This window comes from Brachyistius frenatus, unplaced genomic scaffold (assembly GCF_029030835.1).
Source record: "Brachyistius frenatus isolate BFR_SWC_R1_liver_20210118 unplaced genomic scaffold, ASM2903083v1 Contig_28, whole genome shotgun sequence".
NCBI lineage: Eukaryota > Metazoa > Chordata > Actinopteri > Embiotocidae > Brachyistius > Brachyistius frenatus.
In genome coordinates, this window is record NW_027210627.1 from 4,200,246 (window position 1) to 4,223,009 (window position 22,764).

At 39.9% G+C, this 22,764-nt stretch overlaps 1 protein-coding gene across 3 annotated transcripts in view; it reads right to left on the reverse strand.

Annotated features, from left to right (window-relative positions):
• pard3bb (par-3 family cell polarity regulator beta b) overlaps positions 1–22,764 on the reverse strand; it is a 198,765-nt gene that overhangs the window by 48,907 nt on the left and 127,094 nt on the right. For all 3 annotated transcript variants that reach the window (XM_069698895.1, XM_069698896.1, XM_069698897.1), the window contains exon 22: positions 7,894–8,011. In XM_069698895.1, coding sequence (XP_069554996.1) covers positions 7,894–8,011 — 118 coding nt within the window. The remainder of the gene's footprint in view (positions 1–7,893; positions 8,012–22,764) is intronic.

The window sequence follows — 22,764 nt, forward strand, 5'->3', positions numbered from 1 at the left end:
CATTCAGCTACAAGGTTTACTGCAGTCCCTTTCTACTAATAGCGAGTTGGGGTTTAATCCCCTGCCCTTCCACCTATAAAACACCCAAGGTAGCCTGGCTATTTCTATTTTATAATGGCTGAAATCACATGAGCAGTTTCGAGGTCGTGAAGGAAATGTGTGTGTGTGTGTGTGTGTGTGTGTGTGTGTGTGTGTGTGTGTGTGTGTGTGTGTGTGTGTGTGTGTGTGTGTAAAAAGGGAGGACAAAGAGGTTTTGTCTGCCCCTGCATGACTGTAAAATCACAAATGCAATGGTCTGCAGGTACAACTTTATAGTATGGACAAAATATCTGATTTTAAAAGTTTGAGGCAAATTTATAACGACCTAACTTTATGGCATTATTCTGACAGAAGATTTTGTATTCAAGCAGAACCTGTACATTGAATTATTGCCTATTAAAGGCAGATATATACGCACAACCAACTACAACCAGCAAGGTCAGAAAGTAGAGACACATTTTCTGTTTTGTTGCCTCAATACTCCCAACATGTGGATTTAATCCCTGAACCCTCCTCATATGTGCAACTTGAATATTTTGAGAGACTTCAATTTACTGAAATCAGCAACACAAATCTTTGGTGATGTTCTATTAGACCTGTAATTGGTGAGTGAAACATGTGCTGAGTTGGATTGAGGGTGAGTGATTAGTTTTGGCCAATGATGAATGTTTGACTGTAGAAAGATTTTTGGTTGCATTGTGTGGATGTTTAGGATTATTATCCTGCTACATTGACAGCAAATTACAGGACAATGTATAAAAAAGTTCCACTGATTCTACACTGTTTGTAGATATACTGTAAACACAAAACCCAATGATATCAGAAAAGTAGCATTTTTTCCCTCAAAATTAAGTTTGCTTTAACTAAATAAATGAAAGTGATATGTTTCAATGTGTGTTCACTGCTCTAATATCTGTACAGTGTGTGTACAGCAAATGTAAGCCTTCATACGCGTTGTTATTAATTGTACATCGAGTGAAGGCCGTGCTTTCATTCTCAAGCAAACACATCCTACATCTGCACAAATCACCAACATGTAAAGTAAAATGATCAAGTGTCCGAATTCACTTGGCATCCAGTCATAATAGTGATTTAACTTGTGATGTCTGTTTTTTTTTGGCCACATCATCATGTCTTAAGATGGCAAACATGTTTGCAAACGGTTGCCTACTTACACACAGCACATTATTATTTATTTAAAGTTGTGTCTTTGACCTCCTGATGAATCCAAGTCCACCATCAACTCTTTTAGCTCTTTTCTGGCCTTACTGAGGCAACGATAATATTACTAATAATAATAACAGCTGCTAAATATGGCACGATGTTCACCAGCTACTTTGTCTAGTGCCCAGTGGATTTTTATAAAATGTTTCTCTGAAAACAGCTGCTATAAAACACTATAAAGTTGAAGTGAGCTACAGATTGTGGCGATAATTCCCTGCGGGTTCATGACCAAGAGACAAACAATCAAAGTGGCACAATGTTTTCAAATGGTCAATGATATTTTAAAATAAAAATAAAATAGGAAAAGGTAAAAAAAAAAAAAAACCCACCTAAAAAACAAGTAAGAACCTGCAATGAAGGTCTTTATCAGTGAGACTACAACAGTGAGCATGTCATACTCACAATTGTATAACTAAAAACCTGGTTTATGAATCTTTCCTTACCTGAGAACTACTACATGCTTAAGTTACTGATACATAGAGGTGTTACGATATTTTTCAAGCCCACTTGGCAATTGATTATTCATGAAACAAGGACTTCACTGATTTGTGTACCACAAAATGTCACTACAAAAAATATTTCATCTAAACACCACCCCACAATGTGATGTGTTACAAGATACAAGATCGTGTCGGAAGGTAGTGCGAGAAATGTTGGAAGAAAGTACACCCTGGGAAACCAGAGATCTCACCCTAATTATCTGTGCACTACAAAAATAGAAAGCAATACAGTATTCCTTACGCTGCTTCTACAGGATGGAAAAACTGTGTTTACTGTTAGTCATGGGTGTTACTAATGGACCCACATACAGGCAAATCATGGCACTAAAGTGTTATCACTGTGAAAAGGTTCTCTTGTCTGTACCTAGGTCAATACTTTATGTCAGTGTCCCAGCATTTCTGACCTATTTAAAGCTTCTCCATGGATGGTTTTCTCAAAGATGGTGTCAAGATAAAGAGGAAGTTAAGAAAATTATGTTTTCTGCTTTATGGGGAATTACACACAACTTTTACAATTTCTTTGAAATGCAAGGTCGGCTAAATTACCACCAAATGCTACATATTTGCTCAATGTGTGCATAACTGTACACATACTGAAGGTATCGGACAAATGGATTAAAGTTAGAAATGCAGAGATTTTAGAGTTGTGAATCTATAATGGGCAAAAAAAAAGTACAAAAAAAATAAAACTGGTTCTGGGAACTGTGTGCTGGGAATTTCCCAAATTCTATTGTGGAACTCACAATGGTGTGCTTTTCTCTGGATGTTAACAGTGACAAGGTTAGATAGAATACTGGACACACTTCAGAGGACTGTAACCTTGAACCAAAAGACAAAGAGAAACAATCCCAGAGACACACACACACACACACACACACACACACACACACACACACACACACACACACACACACACACACACACACACACACACCAAAAACTTGTAAAAACACAGAAGCAGACACAAAAGTGCATGCATATTAGACTGTCTACATAGAGGGCAGGACCGGACATAGTTCTGACAGTACAGGGAATTCAGCCTTGATCAACAGGATATGATACAAGATCCTCTTATAACTGTGTCAGGCCAACATTTGGAGGTGGCACAGTTTTTCCATTTTTGATCTTCACTGCCATTAACAACCGAAGTAAAACAGTTTCATATGTGTTTCTGACTCCCTTTTAAAAGTTGCCCGCACCTGATTATCTTCACAGGAATGCAAAGACAAAAGGAGGCTACTCCATGCCAACGTTTTTGGGTCCTAACCATCGAGCAGCCCTCTGGCCTGTGAAAGGTGATGGTACTAAGAATCACCTTTGTATCAATAACAGGTAACAAGCAGATGATGTTCAGTGCTCAAAAGTAAAATTAAGCCAGTTTCATGCATATGTATGTTAATAAGAATGCGTCTATGCTGACAAAGCAGGCAACATTTTTTCAAAGATAAAAAAAAAAAGCTGCCTTATTTTTCACCAATCTGCTGCTCTTCCAAAAAGCAGAACTCGAACAACGTCACAGTACAAACTACCCAAACTTCAAAGCAAACTAACAACTTCGCAAGTTTGTAAGCTGAAGTCGAAATTGAAGTTCAAACGGTTAGTCTTTACCAAACTCACAAGCAAGAATGCAGCTGCAACACAGGCCAGCTACAATATCAACACATTCACCAGTGGAGAGCTTGTCAAGACGGCACCACAAACATGGCATGAAAAAGGCAAATGCAAGCAAACCACTTGGCCTAGCAACTGTGACGAAGAGGATAGAGTCATCATCAGAGAGCGGAATGAGCTCAGCGGCTGCAGAATTTGACAGGCGTTTTCAGGGAGCGGAGGAAATAGAGAACTGCATCTGTCAAGCTTCAGAAAGATTTTTTGGGTTGTTTTTTTTAGCTAAATGGTACGAACATGGAAGAAAACTGCAAAGTGAGACTGAATTGCGAACTGGGAGAAAGAAGTTTGAGGGTTTCCAGAGGAAAAATTCATCCTGGGCGCTGACGGTCAAAGACCCCTTTGGCTGCACATACCTTTGTGAGATAACATAAATCAAAGTAAAATAACCAGATCAAAGCAGGGGACTGACAAGCTGACTGACGGGCACTTTACTGAGTAGTAAGACGTGTTTGAACCATGAACCAAACTACGAACTGCTGCCTCATAGGTTACAGTCCCAGCCCACTCAGTGACATTGTGAAGTTTTTCTATTATTCAGGATGAATAAAAAAAATTCCAGCGGCTCTCTGTGAACTTTTATTCCACGTTTTTCAAGGATGTTGACCATTGGGTCTTATTTCTTTCGTTTTGTTTTTAGGGAATTCATAAATTATTCTGAATTTTTTTAAATAAAAAAATTCAAAAATTTTAGACAGTTTTAAATATGTATACTTTTTTTTTTTTTTACATTATCATTGACGGATCATGTATTTGTTAGGTGTAAGTGTGTAATACAGCAGGTGAGAAAGGCAAGAGGTCAGGCTGACATGAATGGAAGGTGAAGGGATGGAATCAGAGTAAAACAATAATCAATATATGTACTACAATATGGGTGGGATGGTAAATTGCAGGTATAATGTTTCCACCTAATAATGCGCCCTAGTATCACACGTGGTGTGTCTTGTCTCTTTAAAATACTATTGTGGCTGACTTTAACAGAATAACCCACCTTTACATTCTTCTCAGTTTAACCTCTTCATACAAGCAGTGCGACATAGTTATAGCATTGCTCAGATTGTTTTAGGAGATTGTCCCTTCTTGCTCATGATCTTAAAAACATATCAATGCACATATACCTAGAAGAGTTCAGACATGACAAATACTGTTTTGCTGAGTATGATTCTTTCAAACAACACACACTTCAATATATAGAATCAACACAGTATAAATAAAATGGTAGAAAGTGCTTGATAAGAAAAAAAAAAAATCACAATGTTCAATGTAAAGCAGCTGTGGCCTCATGCCAAACCGACAACTAAACGGCAGAATTACACACTCTCCAAAAGCTGCAGTAACTGTAACAGCTATGCAGTCATACTGTGGCCACATTGAAAAGCTTCAGGTGTGAACTTTTCTAACATAAAAAAGGTGCAAAAAAAGGGAGCGTAGGCCCAGGAAACCCCTTCAGAGGATAACCACAAGGTTTGAAGGTGTAGGGAATTAAAACAGCACAATGAGTCAGGCAGTGGAACTACCTTTGAAATGTTCCACGCTGTTTCATTTTGCATCGCACAACAAAATGGAATTAGTAATTAAATGACTAACTGTAATTGAACACACACATTTAAGCCTAAAGTACAGAAAGTAGGTGAAAGTTGTTCATTAAATCCTATAATAAGGGCTGTGTCACACCGCCCACTGGAACAATTGGCGTCCATACAGTACCCTCTGTGTAGGACTGTTTGTAACTGTGTGTATGTGACAACAGCGCAGCGTCCTGTTGATGTAGTTCCCCTCTCCTTAGGGAGAAAGTCTGCTGTTGTCTTCCAAAAGACACACACACACACACACACACACACACACACACACACACACACACACACACACACACACACACACACACACACACACACACACACACACACACACACACACACACACACACACCAGCAGACAATGCACTCACTTGGAAAGTTGTGGTGTGGCATTTGTTGCTTGATAATTGTTTTTAGGCAAACATAATTTTGCTAGCGGAGACAGCTAACCCATAACCATGAATCAATGAAATGATAATGGAGCCATAGGGGAAAAAAACACATTCAGCATACTGTGGCAACATTGCATGAGGAGTTCCCTCCTGTTTTTCTCTGGCTGCCTTTATCTCTATTTCTGTCCCACTCTCTCTCTCTGTCCCTCTACACTTAAGTTTTCATCGCTTTTACTTTTCATAGTCATTCCACAAAAATAAAAACGTCTAAAGGAGAAACAAACAAAGCCATAAATGTGAAATTGAATTAGTTCGCCATCGGCTCACTTCCACAGCCATTACTTCTCCCACTACACTTCCCACAGAAAGCCATTCAGGTAAATAATCGCTTTTGCTTTAATTAATAAATGCATCATCCTTAATGAGAGGGGCCTGTTAGGTGCGGCGCTAACTGCTACTGCTCTGTTTTTCTTTTGATCCCCCCTCCCCCTTCTTTTAACTCTAAAACTTTAAACCTAATTTCCATCTCTGAAGCATGCTAATTGCTCTCACTCCCCGCTTTATAAACAACAAAGTTTTATTATTTTGAGGCAGAGAACATTGTAATGTGAGGCTATCGACCTGAGTGGGACAGACACTTCCCCCCTGGCTGGTCACAAACCAAATGACTTTCAGGTGTGAATTAAAGATTCAATTTATTAGCTGATATTTTCTTCATCATTTATTTGGTCTAAAATAGTGAATAATAAATATCACAATATTATGGAAACCTAAGACTGGATCTTGAAATTATTATTATTTTTTTCCAAAAATGAATCCAAAACCCTTACATATTTGTATTAATCATATGTGAAATACACGAGTCACTATTTGTCCTACTGTACTTTGTATTTGTTTTCATAATCATTTTTCATTTCCTCCCGTTCTAATCCAATGACTCGGGTCGCAGTGGGGCGGTGCCGATCTCAGCAATTTGAAGCCTTCAGTTCGTATTGATGATTCAAATTATTATTTTACAGTACAGTAGTTATTTGTAAAAAAAAAACATTTATACAGTACTTTTATTTGTTAAACAAATGCTTGGGCCTGTAAAAAGGTTTTGTTCTTTGGTTTCAATGTATTATGGAGTATTTCATTGTATAATAATTGTAAAAAAAAAAAAAGGTTACTACTTCACGGATTTCATCTATATTCATATACGCAGTTCAGATTGCGTTTATAAAATGTGAGGTTTTTTTCTTGTTAGGAGGAGGCAGGTTGGGTGGAGGGTTCGCAGGTGGGTGCAGGAGGCTACAGTTCACTTCCTGTTTCCAACCACGATTCGGGGCATTTTTTTTTTAATACTGCGTTTATTGACGCTGCAGGTTCATAACTTCAAAGAGTATTAATCCTAATGCACATCACGGTTTAACTCTAACCATTACCTTTGTCTAACTCTGACCAAGCAGCATTTGTGGCTAAACCTAAGAGCACTAATTCTCCTGTGAGTCGTAGAAACAAAGGACATATATGGTCATATGGGTTGGAGGAGTAATTCAGGAAACACTTGATTCTATAGGATAGAAGTTGGTTTTGATGTCAGACTGTATCTGTAAACTGTTAAACACCGGCCTGATAATACTTGAGGTTTAAAGGACAGACAGTATTAACATATTCAGTTATATACTGTACGAACAACTGAAACAAAATTATAACTGACCGCGGGAGGGGAGTAGGAAGATATTACTAAACAATGACGTTTTCAGAATAAAATATGATACCTGGCAGCATACCGTGTTTACATGTTTTTGCAACTCATTAGCAACGTAGCAAACCAGTCACTGGATGGTGACACCTGGCACTAATGTGGGCGGTGTTTTCTTGTTAGCACATTAATAATTGAACAATCTGACAGCGTCTCCGATTTTTGTTTTTTCCGCTCCCTCCAGCATGACTCAGCCAGTCTCAGCTCAGAATTGGACCCGTGCGGATGGGATTGTGACTGTGATTTGAAAAACAGTACCTGCAGGACGACAAGTGAGTACAACCTCTACTTATCTCATCCGTGTCTCATCCGCAGTGAAAAGTGGATCATATCAGTACTATCATCTCAATGCTTACAGGAGCCGTTCACGTGAAAGAGCACCTTGCGACTGACAGCAAAAGGGCCTTGATCACTCGACAGACGCAATAAAAGCAGTGATCACTCTGATAGCTGATAAAGAATAAGAATAAACTTCACAAATACACAGCCTACACACACACACACACACACCATACAAACTGTACGGATATGACGGTGTTGGCACGCAAGCACAGCATCTGCATGTTTATGGAAAGACAACATATTGATGGAACAAACTGGTGAAAAGGTTTTAGAAATGTGAGGACAGAATATGTTTCTGACTGACAGAATATGAGGCTGTTTTCCCTGACCTGCATGTCTGTGGAAGTTTCGATTTTCATTTGGGCTTCTTCGTATGTCTGTGCTGTGTATGGGATCGTGCTCCTTACCCTGTGTGGGTCGTTTTCATGCCCTCTGCGTCGAGGGTCCAGTTCTTCATAAGGCGGCACTATTCCTTCTCTCCTCGCTTGCAGGTACTCTCTTCTTAGCAGCTGGATCCTGTCCATACTATCACACACACACACACACACACACACACACACACACACACACACACACACACACACACACACACACACACACACACACACACACACACACACACACACACACACACACACACACACACACACACACACAGAGGCAGATGTAGGTGGGCACAGACAAGCACACACACACACACACATACACACAGAGAAACCAAAGCAAAATAAAATAACTTTTAGATAATTCTGGAAAACAGATATGCAAATGTAAAAAAAACAACAACAAAAAACACACCGATGTTTGAATTTTAAACTAAAAAGCAACAATTTTGAATGACTTTGAGATTTGAGACGTTAAGAGCAAGACAGTGGCCAGTTTTAGGTTGCTATATGTTTTAACCAAAGTCTAGCTCACCACAGATTGCACGTTCAGGCAGCTCGGAATTGGGAAAGTTTCCATTTGAGAGAGACTAGCTTCTTAGTTGAGAGCATTCACAAACACTCAACATAGCAGCCCTCAAAAATGTGCTCTATAATAACTGAAAAAACAACTTTGTCATCATCCATATAAACCAGCAAAGGGACAAACTGGAGCTCAGACGGTCGATATAATTTGTACACTACTTTCTACAAGTTTTGATGTACTGCCGTTTTCAACATTTAACACAGTCAGAAAACTCGATAGGATACGCTAACCAAGTCTGGCTCTTTCACCTTATTTTCAGAGCAAGTACAGTTCTTCCTTTTCCACAAATGCTGCCACATGAAATGACACCAAATTTACTTCTTGGAGCTCCCAAAATGTTAGTTTAACTGGTGATTCTCCAACTCGTAGGTTGGAACTTACAAACTTCCCATTCGCTCATGAACGCACCAAGAATCCAATCAGTGTCAGCGTGTCATGTAAAACACTTCTGAGACATCACCAACCATCTGTTTATTCAAACAGATACTTTCATGACATCTGTCTACAGAAGTTTTACTGCAGAGATAAAGACTGGACAGATGACGCTGCATACATGCGCACACAGCATGCATGTGAGCACATGCCACACACACACACACACACACACACACACACACACACACACACACACACACACACACACACACACACACACACACACACACACACACACACACACACACACACACACACACAGAACGATCTCTTAATCATTCGGACTGCCTACATCTACAGTATGCCTGTTTCTCCATCTTTTTATTTTTCTCTTGCAACAGGAAAGAAAACAAAAACATCAATCATGTTATGAATATGTTCTTTCTGTGTGTGTCAACACTGCAAATATACAGAATATCAACGCTGAACCCTGAGCACCTCTGTGAGTCATGCACACATACATATATCCACTCACCCACACGTAATGGAAATGCAGGGAGTTATATCATACACATATGTACCCATATGCACCATTGGAACTGCACTTTGCAATTTCATGAATCGAGCTGATGCAAGGAGGAAAAACACATTGATGCAACATCAGGTGATTTATGAAAAGTCATAAGCAATGGCAACGAAGTCACATTAACTTCAAGGAATTCAACGACGAAAACTGCCATCAGAGAGATTGTGCATGCATATTGATCTGTTTTAGATTTGTGAGTATTTGTTTCTTTTATAGAGAAAATCTGCAGTCAAACTTGTTGGGCTAGAATAACTGTTTCACACACTGCTGAATCAAATCAAAGATAACTCTTCTCTAGAGTGGGATTTAGTGAACTCTGGGATATTGCTTGGGATGTTCTGTATCTATGTACATGTCCAAAATCCTAATACCTTTCAGTAATGCACAAATAATATAAGTGAACACGCCTGAAAGTATATGTGAAATACTTCATCAGTAAAAATATGTATTTGTCAGGACAAATCTACCTGATTAAGCACTACTTATAAGTGTGACCTGTCAGTGGCATTTTCTCTCAGACCGCTCATTTAATGCATCAGTGTCGTCTCACACAGCCAACTAAACACGGCTTAACTAAGGAGGACAAGAAAAAAAAAAAAGGCCTTATGCCCATATATGTCCGGCCAATGAGAGACAGAGGAATTCCACAGTGTTGATGGTGAAGTTGGGAAAAACAGAATTGCAACATCCCACATACCAGAGGCATTGAACTAAAGGCATGCCAGATCAAGCCTTATGAGATTTATTTTAGTCCAACACATAAATGTTTCTACAACTAATACCACCACTGCTACTGCATTAGATTTTAATGTATTTGTTGATGAAATACAAATTAAGGTATTTTAATATGGAATAAAGCAACAACAACAAAAAAGTGTGTCTAACAGCTTTAAAACAAATGCATTTATTTATTTGTCATTTTGAAAATATTTAACATTAAAAACTGTTTATGCGGCATGAAATGAAAAGAATGTGCATGCATGGCTTCTGTGCTCTATCCAGTATATTTTTCCATCGTAACATTTCACTGGAGGCACAGAAGTGACTCTGGAGAAACTGTATTCATGTAGAGTATACATAGAGGACGACATTATAGTGACACACAATCTGTGTGCATGTGGGACCTTGTCTGTGCACCACTGAAAGTGAAAGAGAGCTGTGTCAGCAGTAACAACTTCTGCAGTGAAGAGATTCAGAGCAGAGTGAAATCAGATGCCAATGGCACTTGATGACTGAGCAAAATTCTTCTTTTTTTTTTTTTAATCTTCTTGGCCCTTTCACCCTGTTTTGTTTTTTTTTACATTTATTTTGTATTTATTTATTTATGTAATTTTATCAAGTGAGTAAGCCAGAAAAAAAAAAAAAAAAAAAAAAAGCCCCAATTTTATTGTTTAACCACGTTATTCAGCATCCCGGGGACGAGCTCATCCCAGACTGAAAAAGGCAGTGAAACACCTCAGGCAGGCTGGCTGCTCATCACATAGACAGAAATAAACATGTATTGGCAATCGATGCTACGGTATATCTCACATCTTCTCCGTCCTCCTGCTTTCACTCCCTCACCCAACTACTCTGTTTGCACGTGCTACTGGAAAGACAGAAATAGTGTGAGTGCATATAAAGTGAGTGGAAAAGACGAAGGAAAGATTCAGGAAACATACGGACACATTTTCAGCTACGAAGTTGGCCTTATTCCAAAGTTCTAGTTCATGAATGTTCAAACAAATGTGGGAAAAGGAGAAGAGTTGAAAGGCCAAACTCTGCACATATGTTTGGTTTGGCTACCCAGCAACAGCTAATGTCAGTCAGATGAGTTCTCATATCTAAGTACGACCTCACCCTCTGGTTTATTTTATTGACAAAAGGGAGAACAGGATTATAAAACAACAAACAAAGTATTCCTTTTCTATCCACAGACACACATTAAAAAAAAACACTAAGAAATAAATACACACACACACACAAAGAATACTTTATATGATTTATTACGCCACATAAAAGCAAGAGGGTAGGCTAAAGAAGAAACATGTGTGATAAACACAAACATAACGCAACAACACTTTCATGCACACACACACACGCGCGCACACACACACGCGCGCGCGCACACACACACACACACACACACACACACACACACACACACACACACACACACACACACACACACACACACACACACACACACACACACACACACACACATATATATGAAAACATTTTCGTGACCACAGACTGAGAAAGCGACAAAGCTATTGATTAGCTTTGGAGAAACAAGTGAGCCATAAAAGCTGCATACTGGAATGACCTCACTTTTTAATTGCCATGTGGTCATTAAATAGGAATGGTTCAAGTGATATCAGCTCTATAGCATAGCATTGTTCTGTGTTTGTGCATGACGGCGTAGATGATCAAATACTTAAAACATGTTTGCAACTAAAATATATTAATTTCATTACTATCGATTTCACATCAGGAATATATTATTATTTAAAGCATACGCAACTTTATATTTAAAGCCTTAGTGTTTAAAAAATATAGCAGGCCCTTTTCTTGTTTCTCTTCTTCTACCTCTTTTTTTTTTAACACGCACGCACAAGCACAGGGAGATCAATCTTTTGCTCTGGCTCTGTCACACCAATAATAATTCCATAAATGTTTAAAATCAGAATCGGAAACTCGGCACAGCTGTTAATAATTCTGCTATTAATAATTAAGACTTCTGTTCCATTAATAACATGGTGAGATACAAGCTCAAATATATCAGTATCCACAGTAGAGGAATATGTCTTTGTCATTAATATCTATAAATATTTACAAGACTGGTAACAAAACCCGCCTTTTCTTTTTCTTCCTTTACACCTTTGACGCTGTTTTTTTTGGGGGGCTTGCGGTAAATCAGTTTTGGGATCTGACAAGAGATCATGGGTCATGTATATTTAACATTAATCTTTAATGCTATAATGCAGTGTGTCTAGGTTTAAATTCTCTGAGATGCTTTATTTATTTAATCTTTAATGGCGACAGTAAGTGTAAATACCTAGAGAAGGCATTATCGGCCTGCTTCACCTCAAGCTAGACTTAATAACATCATCAATAATTAAAAAAAAAAAAAAAAAAAAAATCGTGAGTGATGTGGTGAATCCATTACCAACACCAGCACTGTTATCGAAAGGAGTCATAGCCACCTGATGTGCTATTGGTATTTTTGCTCTGTTTGGTAATGAATATATTTAGTTCTCTTTAACAGATGAATTTGAACTGAAAAGTTTAATACATTTGACAGAAAATTACTGTGGTGTCATCTGTCAAACAAACAGCAACACATGCAGTGTATGTAAGGACACATGCACACACAGGACGTGGTCTCCTATTAGATGTGACACAGGGGAAATATGCAACCCAGTATCAAGACAAAGGGTGTAATTTACCCATTAGTCCACTAAAGAATACCTTGTCAGTGTCACATCACCTAGCCTAGGCCTGAAAAGTAAGGGCCTTAGATTTACCCACAAAAAAAACACAGTTTAGGAAAAAAAAAAAGTACTTAGTTAGGCACCAAAACGAATTGATTAGGGCTCAGAAAAGATCATAGTTTAGGTTGAAATTAGTGATTTTACACACAGTCATGTTATGTATGTCAAGTAAGTTGCACACGATGTAAGCAGAAGAAATCCTCGTCGCGTTCTCGGACTCAAACCCTGGTCTCCTGGGTGAAAGTCCCGGGTTTGATCCCACTTTGACTTTATCACTCTTTTTACTTTGTCACATGCCCTCCCTCTTCAACCCTGGTTATACGTGTGGACTTTTCAGGGTTAGGGGAGTCTAAATGTGACACTGACATGGTATGCTATCGTGGACTGAAGGGTTGGGCATGATGCCAGGCGTGAAATACATCACTCCGATTTTTGTGTTCGTCAGATTCATGCACGACTGTGTAAATGAGAGTGTTTGTGTATACTTGTGTGAAAATGAAAAGCTTAGCAATACATAAACATGGAAGGAACCAGCTAGAAACTTTTATGGATGCATAGTGGTACAAGTCTTCCAGGAGAGTGTGCGTGTGTGTGTGTGTGTGTGCCTGTGTGTGTGCGTGTGTGTGTGTGTGTGTGTGTGTGTCAGGCCAAACTTGCATTCTTGGAGGAAATCAAGACAAGAAAGGGATAACAACCCTCCTAATACACACCTGCAGTGCTGCTGACCTTCTAAGAAAGAGTGAAGTGTAATTTTCTTTCATGAAGACAAAGTCGTGATAGCCATTTGGAAAAATCAATGAAGCTTGAAAACATCAACTCTGATTGATTAAAAAACTTATGAGATGGTACATACTGTATATAAATGACTTCCCCTTTTGAAGGAAAGCGGGAAATTTGTGTCAATCAATGCAGCAACCAAATGTCACAGTTACAGATGACCATCTTACCCTTTTCAATGCAGCAGTAAATGATCATTGACTTTCTATTCAAATGAGATGGACAGTAAGAGGGTGGGAACCTTAACATCGTTTTAGCTTATGTTACAAACTGTATAACGTAATTTAATCATATCACTATGTTCAAGTTTGATTAAATTGGATTAAGTTTCCTCATGTTGTTATTTAGTATTACATTCAAACTCATTGACGAACAGTCTAAATATAACCATGCTATTATATTTATGCTGGGATCATCTTTTGGCAACAACAGGGCACGAAACCACAGTCAATAACAGTGGAGGAGAACAACTGAGGAAATATAGCTTCATTTTGAGTGATGAGGAACGATGGAGTTGTAGATTTCTTCTGTCCACACGTCCACAAATGTGTGTGAGTCTGTGCATCTTCCCCCCCACCCTCCCCCCGGTGTTTAGTTGTAGAGTAGAGGATCGTTATCAGCTGTGTCTTACAAGGATCAGCCAGACCACAACAACAAACACAGGTCAATGCATCAACTCTATCCCTGTATCTTGTATCTTGGTTTCACTCTGCTTCCTCTTCTCACTTCTAGCACACACACACACACACACACACACACACACACACACACACACACACACACACACACTTATAGGGAAACCAACTCAATCGGCGTGTCTTATCGTCCATCATCTGTTTACAACTATTGTTAGATATTTTAACATTATTTCATCTGTTCTGCCATTTTGACATTTTTGTGATGTATTCAATTTTCCTTTCCACATTTTCCTTCACTGTGACTCATTTCGTACAGTAAACATTCTGCCACTTTCTCTTCCTCCACGGTGTATTTTCAATTTCTCCCTCCTCCATCCGTCCTTCTCTCTCAGCCTCTCGCCTCGTTCTGCCCTCCCAGGTTTATGCAGGTAATCATCTCTGCCGTCGTTTCCGTCTCCACCTCGATACCATCCATCTCTCCTTCCCTCCCACTCCATCTTATTCTCTTCATCATCTGCTCATCTCCATAGCCTCTGCCCCCGCCTCCGCTCACCCTCCCGCATCTCGCCCTTCATCATCCTCTTCCTCCTAATCTCCCAAGCTTGTGCTTGGCTTTAATTAGCTGACATCTCCACTAATGAAGTTTGACAACAAAAGATCACCGACGCTGGCAGGTGGGTCACGGGGAGAAAAAAAAGAGAGGGGGCATGAATAGAGGGAGAGAGGGTGTGAAAGAAAGGCTCGGTGCGACAGTGCGGTTGTGTGTGTGGCACGGGTGCGTGTACGGGCTGTCAGGTAGCTAACTTTCTTTCTTTTTTCTCTACAGGCTAACAGGAAGTGACACCTGTTTATAAAATGCAGCTGACAGGATATGACACTGCTTCTTATACGGCGCCGTCTACGCACGGGGAGTAATTAGCGCTCCATCGACTGCCATGACATCAATCAGACTAGCTGTCTAAATGCCTGTGTGCACTCACAGTGGCAGAGGAAGCTGGCATGCTATCGCGATGACAATCGTTGTGCGTGTGTGAGTGTAGTAGAGATTGAATGTTGTCTGGCAAGACATTATTTAGACAGGCCTTCTGTATGTGCAGACGCGCGCGTGTGTGTGTGTGTGTGTGTGTGTGTGTGTGTGTGTGTGTGTGTGTGTGTGTGTGTGTGTGCGTGTGTGTGCGTGTGTGTGTGTGTGTGTGTGTGTGTGTCAGACAGACAGATAGGAAGCACTACAGGTGGTAAACTGGCTGGCATGAAATCATGTAGGCAGGCTGTCTGGCCCAACATTCCCCCTTTGACTTTAACAGGCATGTGTGTGTGTGTGTGTGTGTGTGTGTGTGTGTGTGTGTGTGTGTGTGTGTGTGTGTGTGTGTGTGTGTGTGTGTGTGTGGCAGAAGGCCTATTTGCCTAATGTCCAAGCCAATCACAATAGCTGTGGATGGCGCCTCTCTAAAGTTGGATTCATCCTTGATGAAAGGGATTACCGGTCGGCCCGTCAAAGAAACCTACAGCGTAGATTTTGATTCACAGTCCAGTGTTATATTTCACTGGTTAACAGCACTACGACAAAACCTACGACAAACCCAGATATATTCACTGTGCTGTCTATGTCCGGATTGTGTTGTGCTTAAATTATGTTTCCCATAGCAATTCTATTAAATGTGTTACTCACTTCATGATAAAGAACGCGGTCAGGAGGTTCATCTTGTCTAATCATTGCACGGAGACGGCTGAGGGGGCACTTGCCTTTTCCGTTTAGTTCATTTACTGTGAAATAGAGCGACAACTGCAGCCAACTGAAGATATGCCGTGGAGTTGACTTGGCCAGATGGTATGCATGTTAATACAAAGAAGACAATGACTCACCCTTTGTGCTTAATGTTGTCTTCACCATCAAGAATCTTAAGTGGCATTGGAAACCTGTGGTTGGGTCCTCAGTGCGAGATATGAACCATTAGACCATCTCTCTCTCTTCCTCTTACTGTCCTGCTTAGTGCGTCTTATGTTTAGTTACTCCTCTGCCTCGTTTAGGGATAATGGTCATGTAATAAATGTAATTTATTTGCCGTCATGGAGACGAGGCTCAGTGAATTGAAAACACGAATCCACACCATGGAAACCTAATCTTTGGCTGCTATGCTCATCCCGCCTAGAGTAGCGGGTGCAAGCCGAGCCAGCGCAGTTCCTACTCTTCCCTGGCAGCTCGGGACCAGCCGGAAAGCCACAGAGTGACTGTCCAAAAGGAAATATGGCCCTCGGCAGAAGTGTAACATAATTGTGATTTGACCCCGATGAAAATATTTTTCTTGGGCACCTTCCCTCACCCTGGAGTAAGGTCATTAGACAAACAAATGAACATTTCCCAGCATGCCTACTGCCTTCAAAACCTAATAATAAAACATCCAAATTAAAAAGGTCTAAGTGATGGGTTGAAATTATATCTATTTGATAAAACATGCAGTTTAGAACATTTTGATAAAGAAAAATGATGCTGCACCAATTGGCTATGATTTAAAACCAGTAGTGCACAAGGTGAGAAGGTGGTATATAGTTTAATATTGGGTAATCACACAATTATTACTAAATAGCTTTACAGAGTTGCACGTATGCAAACACCGGCTCTCCATTGAAAATATATCGATATACATAATTATATAATACCCATCACTAGCTTGACTAGAATCTCTATAATCACCCCCAGTTCGAAAACATGTGATTGATGTATTATTATGTTCAGGCCATCAAGATACAATCATGGTCAATGTGGTAAAATGCAAGCTTTGGAGTGCACATCTTGCATGATGACAGAAACATAGTTATATTTTGCAAAAAAAAAAAGCATCTGCTGGTAATGCACGTTGTTTCATGAATGTTTTGATCTAATAAAATCTGAAATGTACAATATGCACACCAAAACTGCAGGTTTCTACGACTAAAATTTTGATATAATTCACCTTATCAACTGAATGAAAAATACATAAGGTAGAATACTCCAGCAATAAGCATCTGCATAGAAAATAACAGGAGAGATGTACACAGCTATACTTGCGTCCCTTAAAATACTTTTGTGTATTGAAACTTTTAGTGCGTGTCCTTTTAAGAGGCTGTGTATGTGCCCATGTGTCCTTTCACCATGTACGTGCTCCATCGTGGGCGGATGTCCTTTGCATGGAATTTATTTTTCATTGAGAACTACTTGTGCAAATACGAGAGGCGGAAATCATAAATGAGAGGAAGAGAATGCAACAGGGGGACGAGAGACCTAGAAAGGGTCTATTGAGGGAAAGAGAGCAAAGGGGGAGGAAGGGATGGAGCACACGAGTGCCTCTTGAGAGCTTTTCCTTATTAGCCAGGCTGAATCACCCGCTTTGAGTCCGGAAAACACACACTCTGGCCCTTTTTCTTGTCTGCTCCCCATCAACCCCCCCCCCCAACCTCTTCTCATTCCTCTCTTTTAGTCCTCTCCACATTCACCACTTTATACTCCCAGCATCTCACTTCAGTTTATCCTTTTACGTTTCCCATCTACTTTTCTCAGTCTAATTTTACCCTTTTAGCCCCGGACACTCACTGACCCCCTCCTCATTCTCATTGCATATCCTCACTCCGTCCACCTCGTTCCCCATTTCATCCGTTGAAATATCCCACAACATCCACTTAGCCTCTCTTCCCCCTGAATCCCTCGCTCCCTCTTCTTTTCTCCTTTTCTCTTCAATGGTTGATCCACTTTTCTCATTCCTGCAATTATTTGGGTCCACTCATGTCCTCTCTCAGCCTACAGAATTTGGACCACCTATTCTCTCTTCTATATCACCATCCTCTTTTTTTTTTATTATTTATTTTTTAGCTCTAAACGTGCACTGACCCCCAATTATTTTTCTACAAATGTGCACTCTTCTTTCTGTTCTGTTCATTTGTCAATTTTACACTTTTATCCTCCACCTTTTTTACTCTGTATTTTTCTCTTCCTGCTTTTCTTTTGGCTAATTTGTTCCTTTAGCTCCTGGCAGTCATTCCATCTTTTCCTCTCTATACGTCCCCTTGCCCCCTTTTTTCTTTCTTTAACTTCCCCTTCTTTGTTCCTAATCCCATTTCACCTTTACCCCCTTTTAGTCCTAAAACACTCCAAACGTCTCTCTCATATCCGCCATGGTCCATCATTCTGCTTGCTTGGCTAGCTGAAAGTTCCACATTTCTTTCCAAAGAGTTTCTATAATCAATCGATAGTTTATTTTTCAAGTATAACGTCTTCACACCTAACTAACAAAAGAGTTCCTTTAAACTAAACGAATGAGCCTGCATAGAACCGCCCCCCTCGTTTGTTGAAATTTTCAGAACTGTTTTAAAGTTTAGATAAGTAAACTTGTCAGTTAAGATTTGTGAAAAAAGCTCTTTTTACATTAATAAAAGTACACCAGGTCACTTTCTGTCACCGTTTAAAGTTACATGAAGAAAAAAGCCACAGCTGTTGTTTTTTGTGGAGAGTCATTAATGGCTGAAAAATGCAAATTCCGTCCACAGAATTTTCTGAAGATGAGACAGAATTCTTTACAAATCAGAACATAAGTTTCTGCTTCTGCTGCAGATATTTTTCAGTGATCTATGTTGCCTTGGTTGTTCATTCGGTGATAAGCTTTTGAGTCACAATCATGCAATTACCCGCATAAATACAACCCTTGACACACACACACACACACACACACACACACACACACACACACACACACACACACACACACACACACACACACACACACACACACACACACACACACACCCAAAGCCCATGCCCTGCACAGGCTAATTACCTACAAGGAGAGATTGGTTTGGAAAACAGTACTCTTACTGACCAACCTGGCACCCCTTAAAAGCCCCCTCCACAGGGTGTGTGTGTGTGAGAGAGAAAAGTGTGCAAGATAATGACAGTGAGTATTACTGTAGGTAATAAAAAGAGGCGTGCGTGTGTGTGTGTGTGTGTGTGTGTGTGTGTGTGTGTGTGTGTGTGTGTGTGTGTGTGTGTGTGTGTGTGTGTGTGTGTGTGTGTGTGTGTGTGTGTGTGTGTGTGTGTGTGTGTGTGTGTGTGTGTGTGTGTGTGTGTGTGTGTGTGTGTGTGTGTGACACTCAATGAGCTCAGAGAACTTCTGATTAATTAACATTGGAGGAAAGAAAGCCTCTCCAGTGACCAGCCAAGCAATGCTAAAAGCTCATCTCTTTTTCCTGTACGAGCTCCCTCGATGTCTCTTTCGGTCTCTGTTTCACAATCCCAACATTGTATTACTCTACACGTGTCAGGAGTGTATGTTGATTCCATTTACTGTATATAATGTATAAAACTAGACTTAAACTATGTACGTAATCGTCCATGTCTGGGAAAATACTGTATATTTTCCTTTATGTAGCATGTTAGCAGTTTGTAATAAAACCTCTACACTTTATCTTCCATTGTGTCCCGTCACAGGACATCTGGAGGACTGCTTTACAAAGACTCTCACTGTACAACGTAAAGCTAAATAAGAACGACATCCAGCACAAACCAGCACAAACTAAGGAGGACCTATGCTTTCTCCTTCTACAATGGCACAGATGCACTCTGGACCTTCTTTTCCCCTCCTTTCTGTTTCTTCGGCTGTTATTGCCCTCTACTTATCTTTTACTTCTGTGCAGTACAGTACCCGTCTCTCTCTCAAGCTCACTCCACTCTGGACTCTCAAGGCTGATTGTTTTCTAATTGGTGTAGTGCCAGAGGTCGTGGTTGTTATGGTAACCTGCAAAGGGGCACTTGGAAGGGTTAGGTGGTGGTGGTGGTGGTGGTTGGTTGGGCGAGGGTGGGAGCGGGCGCCCACTCAAGAAAACTGAGGGGCAGCTCTCGTCTAAGGCTGAGGTGGTCACTTCAGAAAATGGACTGTGAGCGTGTGTGTGTGTGTGTGTGTGTGTGTGTGTGTGTGTGTGTGTGTGTGTGTGTGTGTGTGTGTGTGTGTGTGTGTGTGTGTGTGTGTGTTTGAAACCATCATCGGAAGGACATTTCTGCGACTTCACAACTACAAAGGGATGTTTGAGAGTCAGAACTAAGACTGCTGTTAGTTAGGTTTAGATAAAGGTAAAGGTTGGGATTAGGCCTTTAGTTGTAATATGGGGGGATAGGGTAAACGGCTAAGGAATACATAATGTAAATATACAAAGATAGAAATACATGCATGAGGTGCATGATAATTTAAAAAAAAATACACAATAGCTTATGAAGTGGTGGATATTTAAGCAAAATTAAAAAAAAAAAAAAAAGTCAATTGTTTTAATTCTAGAGCACATTTACAGTTTTGTGTGTACAGTCTTTACCAAATTTCTTGTGTCTATATGTCTTACTATACATGTCTGTGTCCACTGGGATAATTACATGAGTCTGCATTGTGCTGTGCCCTTTGGATTTAAAGGTGTTGGACTCGTTGAAAAGCAGACAGGGTGGTATGTCGCTGCTGTGTGGTTAATTAACTGTCCTCCCATAATGCAACCATTTAAAGCAAATCACTGACAATAAACTCATATCACACACAAAATGCACACGCGGAGCGAGGGACACGCATGTATGTATGCAAAGGAATATAACACATCCATCCACATTATAACACTGCTGCTTTTACCAGCAGTCTGAAGAAACTGATAAAAAAATAAAAAAAAAAATGGAAATGTCGAGGTATGTTACATATATGATGTTAAATCTTTATCATTGTTATTTCAGAAGTCTTACAATCTGCTGCTCCTCTGCTCCTCACAGCTTGTAAAAGATTAAAGCACAACGTCAATTATGAACAGCTACTGAGAGCCTTCTGACTGGTGATGTGTTGTTTTTTGCACATGTATCATAGAGACACCTGTAGATACGAAAGAGCAGTCATATAAGCAGACTTGTTAACTGTCTATGTGGCACAGCTTGTTTCACCACCAGTAAACAATACAGGAAATACAAGGGATATAAAATGATGCATAGTGTTATTTAATTATTGTTATTTAATTATTGTTCCCTCCATTCACATAGGTGAATGAAGTATGCAACTGAAAAATGTACAGCAACTGTTACAAAGTTTCATGTCATGTTCATCAAATGAACAGCTTCTCTTCGATTTTGAATCGAGATGAAAATTATTATAATTCCCTTCTGACTGGTTTGTTAAGTCACATCTGTGTGGGTCTTAACAAAAAAAACGGGGGAGTCAGACGGGGCGATTCAATTCCCGCAGACTTTTTGTTATCACTTTAATTATCATCATTGTGCAGAATTATCACAGACTAGGCAGTGCTTGTTTTGTAGTTTGGCTTCTTGGAGCCGTTTTTGACATCCATCCCTTTCTTTTAGCTAGCCAGCAGTCTATCTACATCTAATATTCAGTCTACATACCACACACAGCGGTAAATGCACACACAAAATTGTACATTGGAGAGCTGTACTGTAAGTCGTTGGTGTTTCTGTCACTGCACCGTTCTCTGCTTCGCTACTTTGCTGATGGAATGGCGTTCTTAGCGATTTTGTTTATCTCCGTCTCCCAAATGCATACAGCGGCTCTGGCCTCCCGTGACGCACAGTAACACGCACACGCACAGACACCGCTGACACACTGCCTTCTTTTTCTGGCACCATCGATTATCGTCAGCCAATACCTGGACTTCCTTCTGTCTGCATCATCAGGTTTCAGTAAGTCATGATAAATGAACAGCACTATCTGCCAGGACTCCTGGCCACAGATGTATGTTTCCAAAATCAAGACATTTTAGGACTCGTGGTACTTCTTTAAAGAAAAGAGAGACATGGGAAAACCTCAGTAAATACATAATACATATATAGAACTAGAGTAAAAAAAATTAAAAAAAAAAAAAGCCACAAATCATCACTGAAATCAAGTAAAATCGGATGTAAAAGCCCACTCTGGATCAATGTGACTTATTTGACCATGTAATTAATTATGTTGAATAAAAACATTTATTTAACTGTCAACGGTCATTAACTCCTTTAGCTGCAGCGCTCAAGCCCAAGTAAGTATTCATATTTAATTAATTTGAATTATACTGTGTGCAGAGAAGAACAGGAATTACAGGATATGTGTGGCAAAACCTGCATTTGAGGTGAGCTGTTTGAAGAAGTTTTAAAAACATATTTTTTTTGGTGTGGATTATGCAGCTTTTACATATACATATTCTCACAGACACTCGTGTCTAGCTATTGATCTTAGTTTGAAAAAGAATCAGGTACTGTGGTAACATCCCTGTCCTGTACGGGCTAAAAGTAAACCAAGCGTTCTGGATCTACCCCCAAAACCATGAATATATTTAACAAAAGAAATATGTGATTTTAGAGAAGCCTATACTAAAAGTCAAGGTCAAAGGAGTTTTGACTTTGCATAATTAAACACTATTATGCATGAAGGAAGCAACATAAGAAAGGCAGCCTTAAAAAAAAAAACATCCCGATGA